This window comes from Mustela erminea, chromosome 8 (genome assembly GCF_009829155.1).
Source record: "Mustela erminea isolate mMusErm1 chromosome 8, mMusErm1.Pri, whole genome shotgun sequence".
NCBI lineage: Eukaryota > Metazoa > Chordata > Mammalia > Carnivora > Mustelidae > Mustela > Mustela erminea.
Genome location: NC_045621.1, coordinates 86,183,944 through 86,198,271, shown reverse-complemented (window position 1 = coordinate 86,198,271; position 14,328 = coordinate 86,183,944). Strand labels below are relative to the sequence as shown.

The window sequence follows — 14,328 nt, the reverse complement described above, 5'->3', positions numbered from 1 at the left end:
AGTGCATACGGCTCCCATATATCCTAGAGCGAGGCACGAGGTCTACCTTCATTTGCTGTTGTTTATCATTTCTGCCAAAAGTGAGTTATGCATTTCCTTCCATCCGACACAGAATTTACTGGCTATCATTTTTTAATGCCTCACAGTCACCCTTGTGATGTACAAGCTGTACAGTCGTGGAGAAACGTCTGCGAGGGTTCTTCAACCTGCGCAGTTGCCTACCCTGCCATGGATGGCTCCAGGCTGCTACGCTTTGTCACTTCTCATGTATTTTTTTTTTAATAGTGTATCTCTCTCCTCCCTTGTTGTCGAGCTGTCAGTCAGCTGTCACTTTTTACTGCTGTCAGTGAGCCTGCCTTTATCGCGCCCCCAATGTGATGCTGCTAATCTGCTGTCAGCTGAGAAATCAGATAATCAGGACCTCTGAAACTGCATTCACAATAAGTGGTGGGCTAAGCATGGGATGGAGATTTTGAGATATGAGTTCCAGTCCTTGCTCTGTCTATATTTTGCTGTGTGGTTACCAGGAGACACTTAACATCTCTGAACTTTGGTGCTTTCATCCACAAATGAGGAGCAGAATCTCTGTGTGTGTGTGTGTGTGTGTGTGTGTGTACACACATTGTGTATGTGTGAGACAGAGACAGAGACAGACAGACAGACAGACAGGAAAGGAAAGAGATCTCACCTAGACTTGCATCCTAACTTTCTCTGGCTACTAGAAAGAACACAAGAAACTTTTCTGTGATTTAATAGAATGTAGGATGGGGTATCACTGATCCTTTATTTATCAAATTCAAGGGTATAATCTAACTTTACTTCTCTGAATTTACTACTGGCCATCTTCTTAGACCCTCTTCCCTCTTCTCTAGAGGACAATTCTCTCAGTGTTGACTTCCTGACTCTTTTTTCTTCTTTCAATCCTGGACTCTTCTTCCATCAGTGCTTTAAGTGCTAAGAGTGTCAAAGGCCAGTGTGAAGTTCAAAGCCAAGGTAATGATGAGAAACCAGCAACAAGCCTGAAAAATAGCAACTTGCGTGTCCTAGAAAACAACTGAAAAATGTGTCATAGTGTGTCAGATGCTGCTGATATGTTAAGCAAGATGAGTACCAAGAATTGACCACAGGATTTAGAGAGGCATGGAAGTCACTGGTAACCTTAACAAAAACAGTTTCAGTGGAGTAGCTGTAAGAGAGAACAGTAGAAATAAAACTGAGAGCAGATAAAAACTCTTTCAGGAGGTTTTGCTACTAACAGAGAGAAGGAAAACAGGCAGTAGCAGAAGGGATAAGTGGAATCAAGAAATGGCTCTTTTTATTTTAAAGATGTAAAACAAATAGCATTTTTTTAATGCTAATAGTGACCCAGAAGACAGGAACTGATGGTACAGAACAGAGAAGGACAAATTGCTAGGGCAGTAGTCCTTAGATATGCAAGAAGGCTGGACTCTCGTGGAGGCAAAGGCCTCACATGGAAGCAAAGTCAGTTCATCCACATTAATGGGTACAAGGAAAGAGAATATGCACCCAGAAGTGTGTGGATGAGCCGACACGGTGGTAGCAGCATATAGAAATTCTCTGCCGATTGCTGCTATTTTCTCAGTCATAATCTGAGAGTGAAGATAGAATATTTGGTATCAGAAGTCTACAAAGCAAGAAAAACTCATGATTAGTTATCTAGTAGATGGGAAATGTGGTCTGCTTACCAGGAAGCTCAGGAGGACCATGTGCATTTAGAGTAGACTATCAAGTACAGCTGGAGGTTTTTCTCCTGATCAAATTAAGGAAAAGGGCAAAAAAACTGAGAGAATATGCAAGACAGCAAGGATAATGATCAAACATGGAGGCTGAGCTCAAGAAGGAGGGAGGAAAATTGGGACAAGAAAAAAATCAAAGTAAGGAGTTGGCCCCACCAATGGATGGTAGATTCCTATGAGGCCCAAAGACTGAGTCAGAATGATACAGAGAATAATAAATGAACCTCTTTGTTTATATTGGGCCGCTCCTTTGGCAAGGTACTTCTGTATTTTAATGTGCTGATTAAGAAAGGAGAGAGAGTTAGAGAGTACTTTATATTCAGGTGGCAATAAATGTGCTAGGTTATATAACAATGGGAGTGGGGAAATTAATATGATGAAGTAGTCTTTACTGGGGTGGGCGGGGGGCTATCACGTACTAGACACTATGCTAAGCATTTTGCATGTGTTTCCTTTATTTGCATTTCCTTTATTTGCATTATTTCCTTTACTCACTACACAATGCCTATATAGGTGATATGTAAATATAATCGTAATATTAAAGAACCTAAGTTCAGGGTCATTATACATATACAGGTCACAGAGCTGGTAAGTGGCTGTCAAGACTCAAATACATGTATGTACGCCTCCAGTGTTTAAAAGCTATTCCATCCCCAAATATTTAATACATATAATGATAGTTTCTTTTTTTTAAGAGATATTTATTTGTTTATTTATTTACTTAGAGTATGAACAGGGGGAGAAGCACAGAGAGAGAGGGTAGAGAAAGACTCCTAAGCAGACTCCCTGCTGACCCAGAGTCTGAAAGGGCTCGATCTCACAACCCTGAGATCATGACCTGAGTCAAAACCAAGAGTTGGACTCTTAACCAACTAAGCCACCCTGGTGCCCCCAATACATGTAATGATAGTTTCAAGTGATATTCTTTCTTGCAACAATTTTTCTGGTCTTTGAGAAAGACAAGGCAGTGAGGAGTGAGAAGGGTAATAGGTAACAGTAGTTGCCACGAAGTCATCTTACTGAAGTCCTATGTGACTGATATGCTCTGAATCTTAACTGTTAACAACTTTAGAAATCCTCATATTTTTTGGCTGAGATACAGCTGTTCTCCTTCTCTGACTAATATCCATTATAGTATACACTATTATAGCATATTATATTAATAATTTAATTATATCTTCTACTTTGTTTTTACTTATTTTTTTTTTTTGCCATGAACAAACAATATTTGTACAAAGAGAAAGATAGAAGATTTCAAAAGTTCTTCTTCTTCTTTTTTATTAATCATCTTGGTTATGTTGCCTTTGGAATTACTAAATATTTTTCAACATCTCAACAAAATAATACTCTTTTAAGACTGCAGGCATTAGAATGATTGTCATTCATGCAAATAATCACTTACTTACACTATATGAGTTTGGGTTGGATAAAGCAAATTACCATTTGAAAATAATTCAAATAACACTCTGGGCTAAGACCTTGCTTATGAATGTTATCTTGGCCACAATATTTCTTAACCTTTTTCCATTTAGCTAGATTTATTTATGGTAATATAGTCCAAATTAATAAACTATTCAATTGCCACAGGTGTATTAAAACATATGATGTTGTAGGAATATATCAGATGCAAATAAATTTTAAAACATATTATGTATTTGGAATTCTATAGTGGTAATAATTAAGATGTAGTATAATCACCTACTAAATTAAAGATGTACATTTTGAGTGTACATTATATTGAAAGCTTAAAAAATGTCAAAAAAATAAAGGTCATATTTTAAAAATATGGCCTAAAATATAACTATGTTTTAACTAATCATAGGTCTATAGTGTAACAATTGTATTTTCCAGAAGTTGAAATTCTCTCATCTCACATATTACATATATAAATACACATGATAGGGGCGCCTGGGTGGCTCCGTCGTTAAGCACCTGTTTTTGACTCAGGTCATGATCCCGGAATCCTGGGATCAAGACCCACACGGGGCTCCCTGCTCTGCAGGAAGCCTGCTTCTCCCTCTCCCGCTCCCCCTGCTTGTGTTCCCTTTCTCGCTGTGTCTCTCTCTGTCAAATAAATTTTTAAAACTTACAAATAAATACATACATACATACATACATACATATATACATACACATTCTATATGCATATACATATGCATCTATAACTGAAAATCAATTTTGATCTTTTTTTCGTTTAGCCTGACAGTTGTCGAAACTCCAAATAAATGATTAAGTATTTTTACCAAATGACCTATAGCAATAGGAAGCTTGAACAGTAAACAGAAAATTGAACAAAGAACCATGGAGTCTAAATGTTAATCCAGTCTGTGACAATCAGTAGTGGGAGTACAAGCCAGTCTCTGCTTCCTTGGGCCTCTGCTTTCTGAACTCCATAAAGTAAGACTTGGGCAAGGTTGTCTAACTTAAATTTTATGACTCACTAACTTGATTTGGGGTTAGGCAGATTTTTCTTCAATGAAATACTAACTAGTAAACACTCAAATAAATCAGCATTAAGAGTGCTGATGAGGACTACTGATTCCACAGCAAAATCTGGGTGAACTCAGTAAATCCAGAATACAGAGAGTAATGCTGACCTCCTGCATAACATGCATAGATATTAAATTGTTTCCTGCCTTCCTTTCAGCGATGGGGAAGAAACAGCTGTCCCTGAACCCTTTTTAAGGACATATTCAGTTGCAAACAGCAGCATCCCCGACTAGTATGAGTCCCACTGAAGTAAACTTTCTGTTCACACGGGAGAAATATTCCTACTGGTAATAAAAACCATTTTGCTAGGTTTAATCAGAAGTGAAAAGGAATTTGAAAATGTTCCCTTTGAGCCACATCATCCACTGCTAATTCAGGGTGGGCCCAGCAACAAGGGTAATAAAAAATGTCCTTAGTAACAGAGAAAGAGAAATGGCAATTAAGTGCATTTGTAACCTAATATAGAAGACCTAACTCTTTATTAAGATAATATAAATAATTGGGGCACCTGCGTGGCTCATTAGGTTAAAGCCTCTGCCTTTGGATCAGGTCATGATCCCAGGGTCCTAGGATTGAGCCCCGGATTGGGCTCTCTACTTGGCAGGGAGCCTGCTTCCCTTCCTCTCTCTCTGCCTGCCTCTCTGCCTACTTGTGACCGCCGTCAAATAAATAAATAAAATCTTTAAAAATAATAATAATAATATAAATAATTAAAAAAAGAAAAGGAGAGGGAAAAAAATAGAAGAAAATAACACAGGAAATGAAAGTAACCCAAGCAGTGCAATTACCATTGATTTACTTAGAACCGTTGCTATATACATTTAAACCCATGGGCATAAGCTGAATGCAAAGGCTGAGAAATATGCTTGACAATGACTTCTGTAACAGAACAACAAAGAAAGAAACAAAACAGTAAGTGTCAAAAAAGCCAAAGCAGCTTGCTTGAGGAAACCAGTTAAGTATCAGAGAAGAAAAGATGAACTCAATATCAGAACTAACCATTCAGGGATCATCAAAGCACATGATTATTTAAAATGTTTGTAAATCACAGCATGGTTTGAAATAGAACTTGATTCTCTAATTAACCATGCTTATGCTGAAAAGTTAAAATTGGCAAGAACACCACAAATTTCTATACATTTTGGAAATAATTTATGAACACATTATTGAAAAACGGAGTCAAACATACTGACCTGCTCACATCAGGAAACCTGATGGGAAAGTAAAGAACTTGGCACTTGGGCCTGATGATGCTTTCCAGATCCTTGGGTCTGTGATCAGGGATCAGTTTCATAAATTTTCCAATAGAGGTGAGAAATGACTCCATATTAAAAACCGAGTTGAACACCACCACCTCAGCCACCAGGCTGGAAAGGAATGGGATAAATGCAAATGATGAACCCACACTCATGCACAGTTAGTTTTTATAAGCTCAAGACCTCTGTGTTGATCAGAGTTTATACTGTACTTGGGTTTGCAAAGAACTCGGCATTTCCCATCAGTATTTACTAAATGGCCTCTAATAGAGAAGTTCGTTTCGTTCCCATTGTATCACGGTAAGTTAGAGTGCTGGCATCAGGGAGGAAAGGCAAGAGAGGAATTAAATGATGTACTGGGATCTTATGAGGTATCAAACAATGCTTATTTTTCTGCAGTGTCAGGACTTTCTGCATTATCAGCGATACTAAGTACAGCAGGGCCTTCTTCTTTGTGGCCCACATACCCATGTTGGATTTTTATGTCAGTGATATACACCATTTTATATCATACTGCTGACAAGAGGACATCTGCCGTACTTTTCAGTACCTTCAAGAAGACTAGTTCAGAAAAAGCAATTTCACACAAAAGCATACCTTTAAACATGTTGTAAAAGTTGATTTCTTATTTAACCTTCGCTTTAAGAAACCACTAGATTTTTTAAAGTTCTGGAATTCTACAGGAAGGATTATATGGGATCTCTATAAATAACTTATTTTACTAGTATATTGTATTTGGGATCATCAAAGGAGAAGAAGGACCACAATACCACGGACCTTCAGAATTAAATGAAATAAATATAATACTATCTATTACTTTCAATGGCAAGATTGTATTCCTCCCTTTAATATTTTTAAAATACAAGTAATCTGAAACACATTGTTATAAGGAAATGTGATTAACCAATTCTAGGTGGCATACATGTGTCCACAATGTTCAGAACTGCCTCTAACATTTTCTTGAAGACCAATGAACACAAATGATAACTTAGGGCAACCTGGACAAAACTGAATATGTAGTATGTTCCCTTCATGAGTCAAAAAACTGATTTAATAAATAATTGGTTTGATTTTTTAAAATGGCCCTCTTTGTTTAAGCAATGATTCAGTGTCTCAGTGTCACTGGATCTCACTAAAACGCACACAGATGTTTTAGTGAGAAGGTATAGAAGCTCAAATAGCAGCTAGTTTTATTTCACCTTAAAATTGATAAATCAAGGAAATGGAAAAGACATATAAGCCTGTAAGATGGCAAAACACTAATGAAAAGGTAGAGCTTACAGAACAGGGATACCATAGCAAATACTCCATTTACTGAGGACAGCCAAAGTTCCTGTTATTAATACACAGCAGAAGGAAAAGCCTACAAAAGGAACGTTGAACTGCCACCTTTATGCCTCCCCTGCAAAACCGCTTTTCTCTATATAAGTTGTGTTGTTGTTGTTGTTGCATCCTAGTGGAAATTTGGGGGTAGGGGTGATAACAGCACCGATAATACAAAAGAATGTCACAGAAGTGCTGACACATCAGCAAGCAATAAGGAAGCCAATATAATAATAGACCAAAAGTTGAAGGATGTTTTACAGCTAGTCTGTTTTCACCATATGTCACATATTGTAATAGCGACCCACAGGTCATAATATACAGTTACAACATGTGTTCATAAGTCAGAGGGTAAGTGAAACCTCTATTTAAGGTGAGTGCTTATGTCAGTCACCTCTGAGGTCCTTAACTGCCACTCGGTCAAGAAAAGAAATCCAACAGTGCCAACAAAAGCAGAAGTCAGCAAGAAACCTAAAGAAACATTTGAGGAAGCAAGACTCATACTTTTCAAAGAGAATGTGAAACGGGACTGCTTTCTGACACTCTTATTTTTCCTCTGGACAACAGCAAACTATTTTTTTCTCATAAAGAGTCTAACCAGTAATCGAGTCTACTTCTTCCTATCTGAGCTTGTCAATCAGTTTACCCTCTTGAGAAGAGCAATGACGGAAAATCATGTTCAGGCTTTTGTAGTCTCATTCCTTTTGAGAAAAAACAATCTTTTATAAAATACAGAGATGAGGGGCAATGAGCTAAAATTTTTTTAGATATCTGCCCTCATAAGGCATGAAACCCAACTACTTACACTCTTAAAAACCCATTCTATGCTAAATTAAAGATTCAAGACAGTCTACAAAAATATTCTTTTCATGCATTTCCTCTCCGATATGAGTGGGTATAACTTGCATTAACTTTAAAGCCACCCATAAAGGGAAAAATAAACTGAATTTTTTTCTCCAGTTATTTCTCAGGGGTAATAAACACACACTATCAGAGGAAAAGAATGATGCTAATTCAAGAAATCAAAGGAATATTACAAATGTTTTCCATATTGATAAAAGCACAAAATGATTTTTTGTTTTTAAAACATATTTGCCTTCTCTGTTTCAATATAAAATAAAGTATTTTAATTTTATTATGAAATTTTAAAATGGTTGTGTTTTTATGAGACATTTGACGTGAAGCAGTTCCACTCTATTTTGATAGTGCTGCTACTTCACGACTGAAGCAGCTTGTAAAAATGATGGCAGGAAAACATTTACGAAATGCTCAAAACACAGAAATATCACCATAGAGCTGTTTTTCTATGTCAACTAAACTATGGAATATGCTTGTAAGAGTTGGGAGCCTGTTTAAGCACATCAACAATCCCAATTGCTAATAACTATTTAAAAAAGGTGAGTAAGATGTACCCAATCATGGCCAACCTGATTCTATTTGACTGTTGTAGTTCTGTGAGCAGGATCCAATCGCAAAGCCATTTCAGAGTTGTTATTAACTTCTTTCATTAACTAAGCTTCAAGAGATACACTTTGTTGAAGTAACAACAGAGAAGGACCATCACCTTTGAAATGTCATGGTATTTTAAGGCTGTGCAATTTCAGAAGATTCAATGAGGGGAAAAAAACCCCAACCACCTAAAGATTCATTTTCCATAGTTTTCTCTTATAATAATAATATGAAAAAAGGATTAAAACTCCTTGCTCTATTATGCTTTAATTTTTAATTTCTTCCTGTGTAAATTTCTAACTTGATTTCAGCTGGATATATTGAAAGTGGTTGATAAATGATAATAGACTAACTGGCTCTTTTCTAAAAGTATCCCCTAAACAATACATGATAGAATCAAGGGGTGAAGAAGGTCTCTGTCAACACTTTGATTCTATTTTGAATGTTGTAGAAAATAGATAACTAATTCAACATATAATTAGATTATTACATTTGTATATTTTATAAAAAGATTAGTTGTTCATATATACATATATATGTGTGTGTGTATATCTCAAAGTATATCAAAGGCACAAGCAATTACTACCACAGAAGATACACTTAAACATACACACCTACTTTAATGAGTTTTTAAAATAAGTGTACAGTAGGTCTCAAATTTTAAAAGCTAACTATAAAGAAAACAGGGGCAAAGGACTAAATATAATGACACAATCTGTACTTACCATGAGAGAATTTGGTTGTATCCATATTGGAAATCCCTCTCCTGATATTTCTTAACAGGATATACCAACTGGTTCTCATGGAAGTAGAGAATCTTTTTCAATTTCCCAAGGTCAGGCCGAAGGGCGACCAATTCAGTCAGGTTCAACACTGAGCTTGCAAAGAGGATCCTAGGAAACAAGGAAATTAAAGTTTACTGTCCCAAGCATGCTTGAAGCAGTCATCCTTCACCTTTCTCCCCTTTTCCCTCTTCCTAACCCAAGAAAAACACGTCCCCTACAAGGACACATCAATAGTTAAGCCTTAATACCATGTAGCAGCATTCTAAATTTTCATCTCTTAAAAAGCTAGAACTATAAAAGCCCTGAATCTCATTGGTCTTCTCAGCTCCATTACTGAGAGATGCAAAGAAAGAAAGAAAGAGAGAAATAGAAAGAAAGAAAGAAAGAAAGAAAGAAAGAAAGAAAGAAAGAAAGAAAGAAAGAAAGAAAGAGGAAGGAAGGAAGGAAAAAAGAAGGAAAGAAAAAGAAAAAAAAGAAAAAGAAAAAAGCCAGACGGATTTTATTGAGAAAGGCAAGAAATGCTCTATCTGAAGGACAAATGGAACAAAGATAAGGCTGACTGGGGAATACTTTGCTTGCCAGTTTCATTACACTTGACTTCTTTATGCAACCAACTACCGAAATTCAATATATGAGCAGGAATGGCACATGTTCATGTTATGACATAACCCCTTTTGATTTATGCAATAGACTTATCGAGTGTGGTCTTTTTCTATTGGCATGCTTTCTCACTGTCCCTCCTCCCCCTCCCTTTTTTAAACTGTTCTGCAATCTTTGTGTTTTTTTTCAAATATTTTATTTTCCATTACTGGACTACTAATGGCACCAGATGTATAATCTGTAAAACTCCTTATATAAAACATAAATATTAAAAAAAGAAGAAGAAAGCTGATTCCTTATCTTTGTGGAAATAAGAAAATGAAATCTTACCTACCACGGTTATAAGTGAAAGTGTCTATTCACTCATTCACTCCGCAAATATTTACTAAATGCCTACTGTGTGCCATAGTCTAACAAAGAACAGAAACGATGAAATAAAAGAGCCCACTGGATAAATGCTGCCTGCAACAGTGATATGAACAACTAAAAGAAACAAAAAGAAAGAAGAATAACTATCTAGGACACCTGGAAATGTTGCCCTAATGAGGTATACCACATATGGATACAAAAGAGGACTAAATTACAGCCCCTGAACAGCGGAGGACACTTACATGGCACAATTTTGATGGAATGCCACCTTTATAACATAATGTAGCATCATTTGACCCTTACAGCTTTAATTCCCATTCTAAAAAATGAGGTTCACGAAGGTTAAGAGTTTGTTTTTTGTTTTCTTTTTTTTTTCCAGAATCACGCTGGTGTAAAGTGCCAAAGCGGAGACTCTTGGTCTTCTAAGCCTGAAGTACTTTTCATTACACCATGGATATGAATTGACTGTGGACCACTTACATTACAAATGCTTTTTTTCTGTACTTAATAAATACAAAATATCATACTTGTTATTACCATGATTACAACTACTATAAATTCTCCCTTGCTGACAAGCCAAATGGCTAACTTCAGGTGTTTATATGATCTGCGGCACTAGCCTTTCCCATAAGAAGAATGATTGCATGATACGTGCATATATCATAAACAGGAATTCAAGTGTCTTCTTCATGGACTAAAAAAGGTACCGAAGACCAAAAGGCAGTGATCTCTCTTTAAACCCACACTGCTGTATTAATGTCATGGTTTAATGCTTTGAAGTAAAACATCTTGCAAAGGAGATATATTTGTTTCTGTTGATTGTCTGTACTCAACTAAAGGAAGCAGAAAAATTATGATGAAAAAAATGCCCCATTTTGTCCAAAAATATGCCTACTGCCGCCATCAACTATAACCCTTTCTTTTAAAGCTTAGACTGAAAATTCTGAAATATGAAGATATTTGCTTATCTAAAAATCTGATTCTTGGTAAACGGAACAATAAAATATTTATCTCAATCAATCAATATTTTTCTTAAGAGAAAATGGATGATGACTTTTGGGTCTAATTATTGAGTAATATCCCCTCCTTTCCCTCCAAACAATACTACTGCAAGCAATGACTCATTCTTAATCATGAGACCTGAGCAAGCTCAATGTTTTTCACACATGAGGCTAAAAGAGTCATTAAATGCAGCCCCCATATTACTTATTAACTATAAAGAAAAAAAATGGTACCTTAGTGGAAAAATTTGGTAAACACCAATTTACCCAAGTCATCAAACTTAATATGAACAATAACAGGACAAGTGATATGTATTTCCCAATGTGATACACTGACAAAGATACAAATCACCAATGTAGTATTCCTGCCAAAAAGGCCTGATCTGAATTTGGTCATGAGGAGACAATCTAATGAACATTCTGCAAAATAACAGGGTTTGATTTCCAAAAATGTCAAAGTCATAAAGAAAAAAAAAATCTAGATTAAAGGAAAATAAAGAGATACCAAAATAAAATTTAATGTGTGATTCCTGACTGGATACTAGATGGGGAAAAGACAATTATAAATGATATTATAAGGACAAAACCTCTGAATATGGACTCAATATAAGACTGTAAATTTTTATCAATCTTAAATTTCTCAAGTGTAATAACTGTATTATGATCTTGTACAAGAATATACTTATTCTTAGGAGACACTTTGAATTATTTACATGTGAAGTTTCACCACATCTACAACTAATTCTTCCATGGTTCACTTAAAAGGCTTCTAACAACAATAAGTATTTATGTGTATATATTTGCACAGAGATAAACAATGTATAAAATGTTAACAACTGATTAATCTAAATTAATGGTATATTTTTGTTCAGTTATACATTTACAAAACTACAAATTTGAGGGAATATGCATTAAATGGCAATAAGTAGAAGGGAAAATACCCATTATATAAATAAACCCATATTATATAAATTATATAAAATTATATAAAATCATATATAAATTATATAAAATTATATAAAATTAAAATAAATTAAAAATAAAACATATAATATATATAAATAATATAAAATTATATAAAACCCATTATAGATGTATTTCTAGTTATAACCCAATTGTTAATTTCCTATATGAGAATTATCCTCAGGATGGACCATCTTTAGCAAATGTTTAACCAAGGACAGTCCTTCACTCTACTCCCACCATACACCTCCTCTCCTTCCCTACCTGCTAGCTGATCCATAATTAAGGAATCCAGATCTAAAGTTGAGCCTTCCACATAAAACCTCTTAAATGAAAGAATGTAATACATTCAGAAGTGAAATGGCAATGATTTTCATAATCATTTTTCATAATTCATAATACTACCCATATGAAACTGCCCACACCAAATTTTCATAATGCTACCCATTTGAAACTGCCCACACCAAAACTTCCTTCAGTTTGTTAAATCATTAATAGGAAAATCATTTTATTTTTATAACTGATCCTAAAATAGCCCTCACTACTTCTAAATTGTGGAAATTATCTCCATCATTAGGAAAACATCTTTTCTTCATTTTTTCACTTGTAAAATAGTAGTTAAATTGGACAGCAAGCAGTTCCATAAATGTGTAAGTCAAGGACACCCCCCAAAAAGCAATGAATATGCTCACAAAAGGAACACAAGTAAGATTTGCAGGCAATTTTTACTTTGCCTACTTCCTGTAATTAAAAAAAAAAAAAAAGTAAATACAATAAATGACATCACTCAATCAGCAGTGAGCTAACCCCCAGGCTTCCACTGTCCTTCCTCAGGTATTATTTAAGCAATAAATCCTAACAAGGTGAGCTTTATCATCCCACACTGTGTCTCTGACAGGAAAGGGCACAAGGTGATAGCAAAAACCACTAGGAACAAGATAATTCCTGACAGTTGCTGCTTGAGTGCAAGTTAAATGAACAGTTTATCTCAGCATGAAGATGTTATAAGGTTTTATGTTTAATATTTTTAAATTAACATAAAAACCAGAGAAAGCGGTTGTGCAATCTTTCACAAACATGACATAGTACAATCACTGTATAAGCTGGATTAGTACTTATTCCCATGCTACTAGAGAATTAAGCTGTTTTTAGACCACCAAAGAGCTTTAAATTGCAACTTTTGTCTCTGTAAGAGAAACCTATATTTAAAATGTCTGCTAAATTCAAATTAACGGCTACATCATTAGCTTACACCATCTCACCAAAAGTATAAGTAAGCTGCTATTATAATCGTCTAACCAAAATGCTCTGTGCTGCAACCACATTAACACTGTTCTATGTATCTGAGATTGTATCCATACATGTTTCAATTGTTTCCAATGCACATTAGGATCTACAATCCGAGTCACATTTGCTTAAGGAATCCAAAACTGTTCTAATGAAATTCAAGATTAGAGATCTCAGATTTTCTGGCTCAGTTTGAATAAACTAGTCATTTGCCTTTTATTCTATTCTCTTAATACATAAAAAGAGATGCTGAAATACACCTAAGCACTGTAGGAATGTGACCATTATTATCAGAATGCATACTTTTATTATCTTAAAGGGTATGGAAGGGCAGTGAAATGAGAAACAGAAAACAGGCATTCCATATTCCAACTACCACCGTGCAATCTAGTAATAATACTTCATGAACTAAATTATCTCAATCTCACTCCCTGAAGTCTTTCCAATGGCCCCTTCTACCCCACAAAAGCATTTAACAATTTTATCACATAGTGAGATAGAGTACACAGTTTAACACGGATACTAGTTTGGGTTGAATTCTTAAATAATTCTTTGCAGGGCTTCAGTAAGCATTTTGACAAAAGAGTAAATTCCATTCTTCCAGTTGAGTGTCCTTGCTCAATACCTAAACTCCTTGTCTAGATTCATGTTGCTCAGCCTCCTTAACAGTCTTTGTTGTTCCATTACTGCTTATCTTGATTCTTGTTCCTTGATATAGACGCCCTAGGATTCTAGATCCTTTACTTCCTGTGAAACAGTGTTTTCTGTGATGATGGCAATGTTTTATATCTGTAATAGTCAATATACCAACAACCAGCTACATATGGCCATGGAGCACTTGAAATGTGGCTAGGGCAATGGAGGAACTAAATTTTAAACTGACTTGAACTTGATTCATTCAAGCTTAAATGAAATAGCCATTAATGGGTACCGTACAGAAAAGCAAGCTCTGGCTGGACCCGATTTCCTCAATCCAACACTTCACCCACAATACCTGAATGCGATTCCTCACTGAACTGATCTTACAGAGTTGACCTGCTTGCGATAA

The 14,328-nt window shown here is 35.5% G+C and overlaps 1 protein-coding gene across 17 annotated transcripts in view; it reads right to left on the bottom strand.

Moving 5' to 3' along the window:
* Nucleotides 1–14,328, bottom strand: part of GTDC1 (glycosyltransferase like domain containing 1) — a 443,212-nt gene that overhangs the window by 238,202 nt on the left and 190,682 nt on the right. For all 17 annotated transcript variants that reach the window (XM_032356209.1, XM_032356202.1, XM_032356203.1 and 14 more), the window contains 2 exons: nucleotides 9,001–9,168; nucleotides 5,441–5,614 (listed from right to left, as the gene is read on the bottom strand). In XM_032356209.1, coding sequence (XP_032212100.1) covers nucleotides 5,441–5,614; nucleotides 9,001–9,168 — 342 coding nt within the window. The remainder of the gene's footprint in view (nucleotides 1–5,440; nucleotides 5,615–9,000; nucleotides 9,169–14,328) is intronic.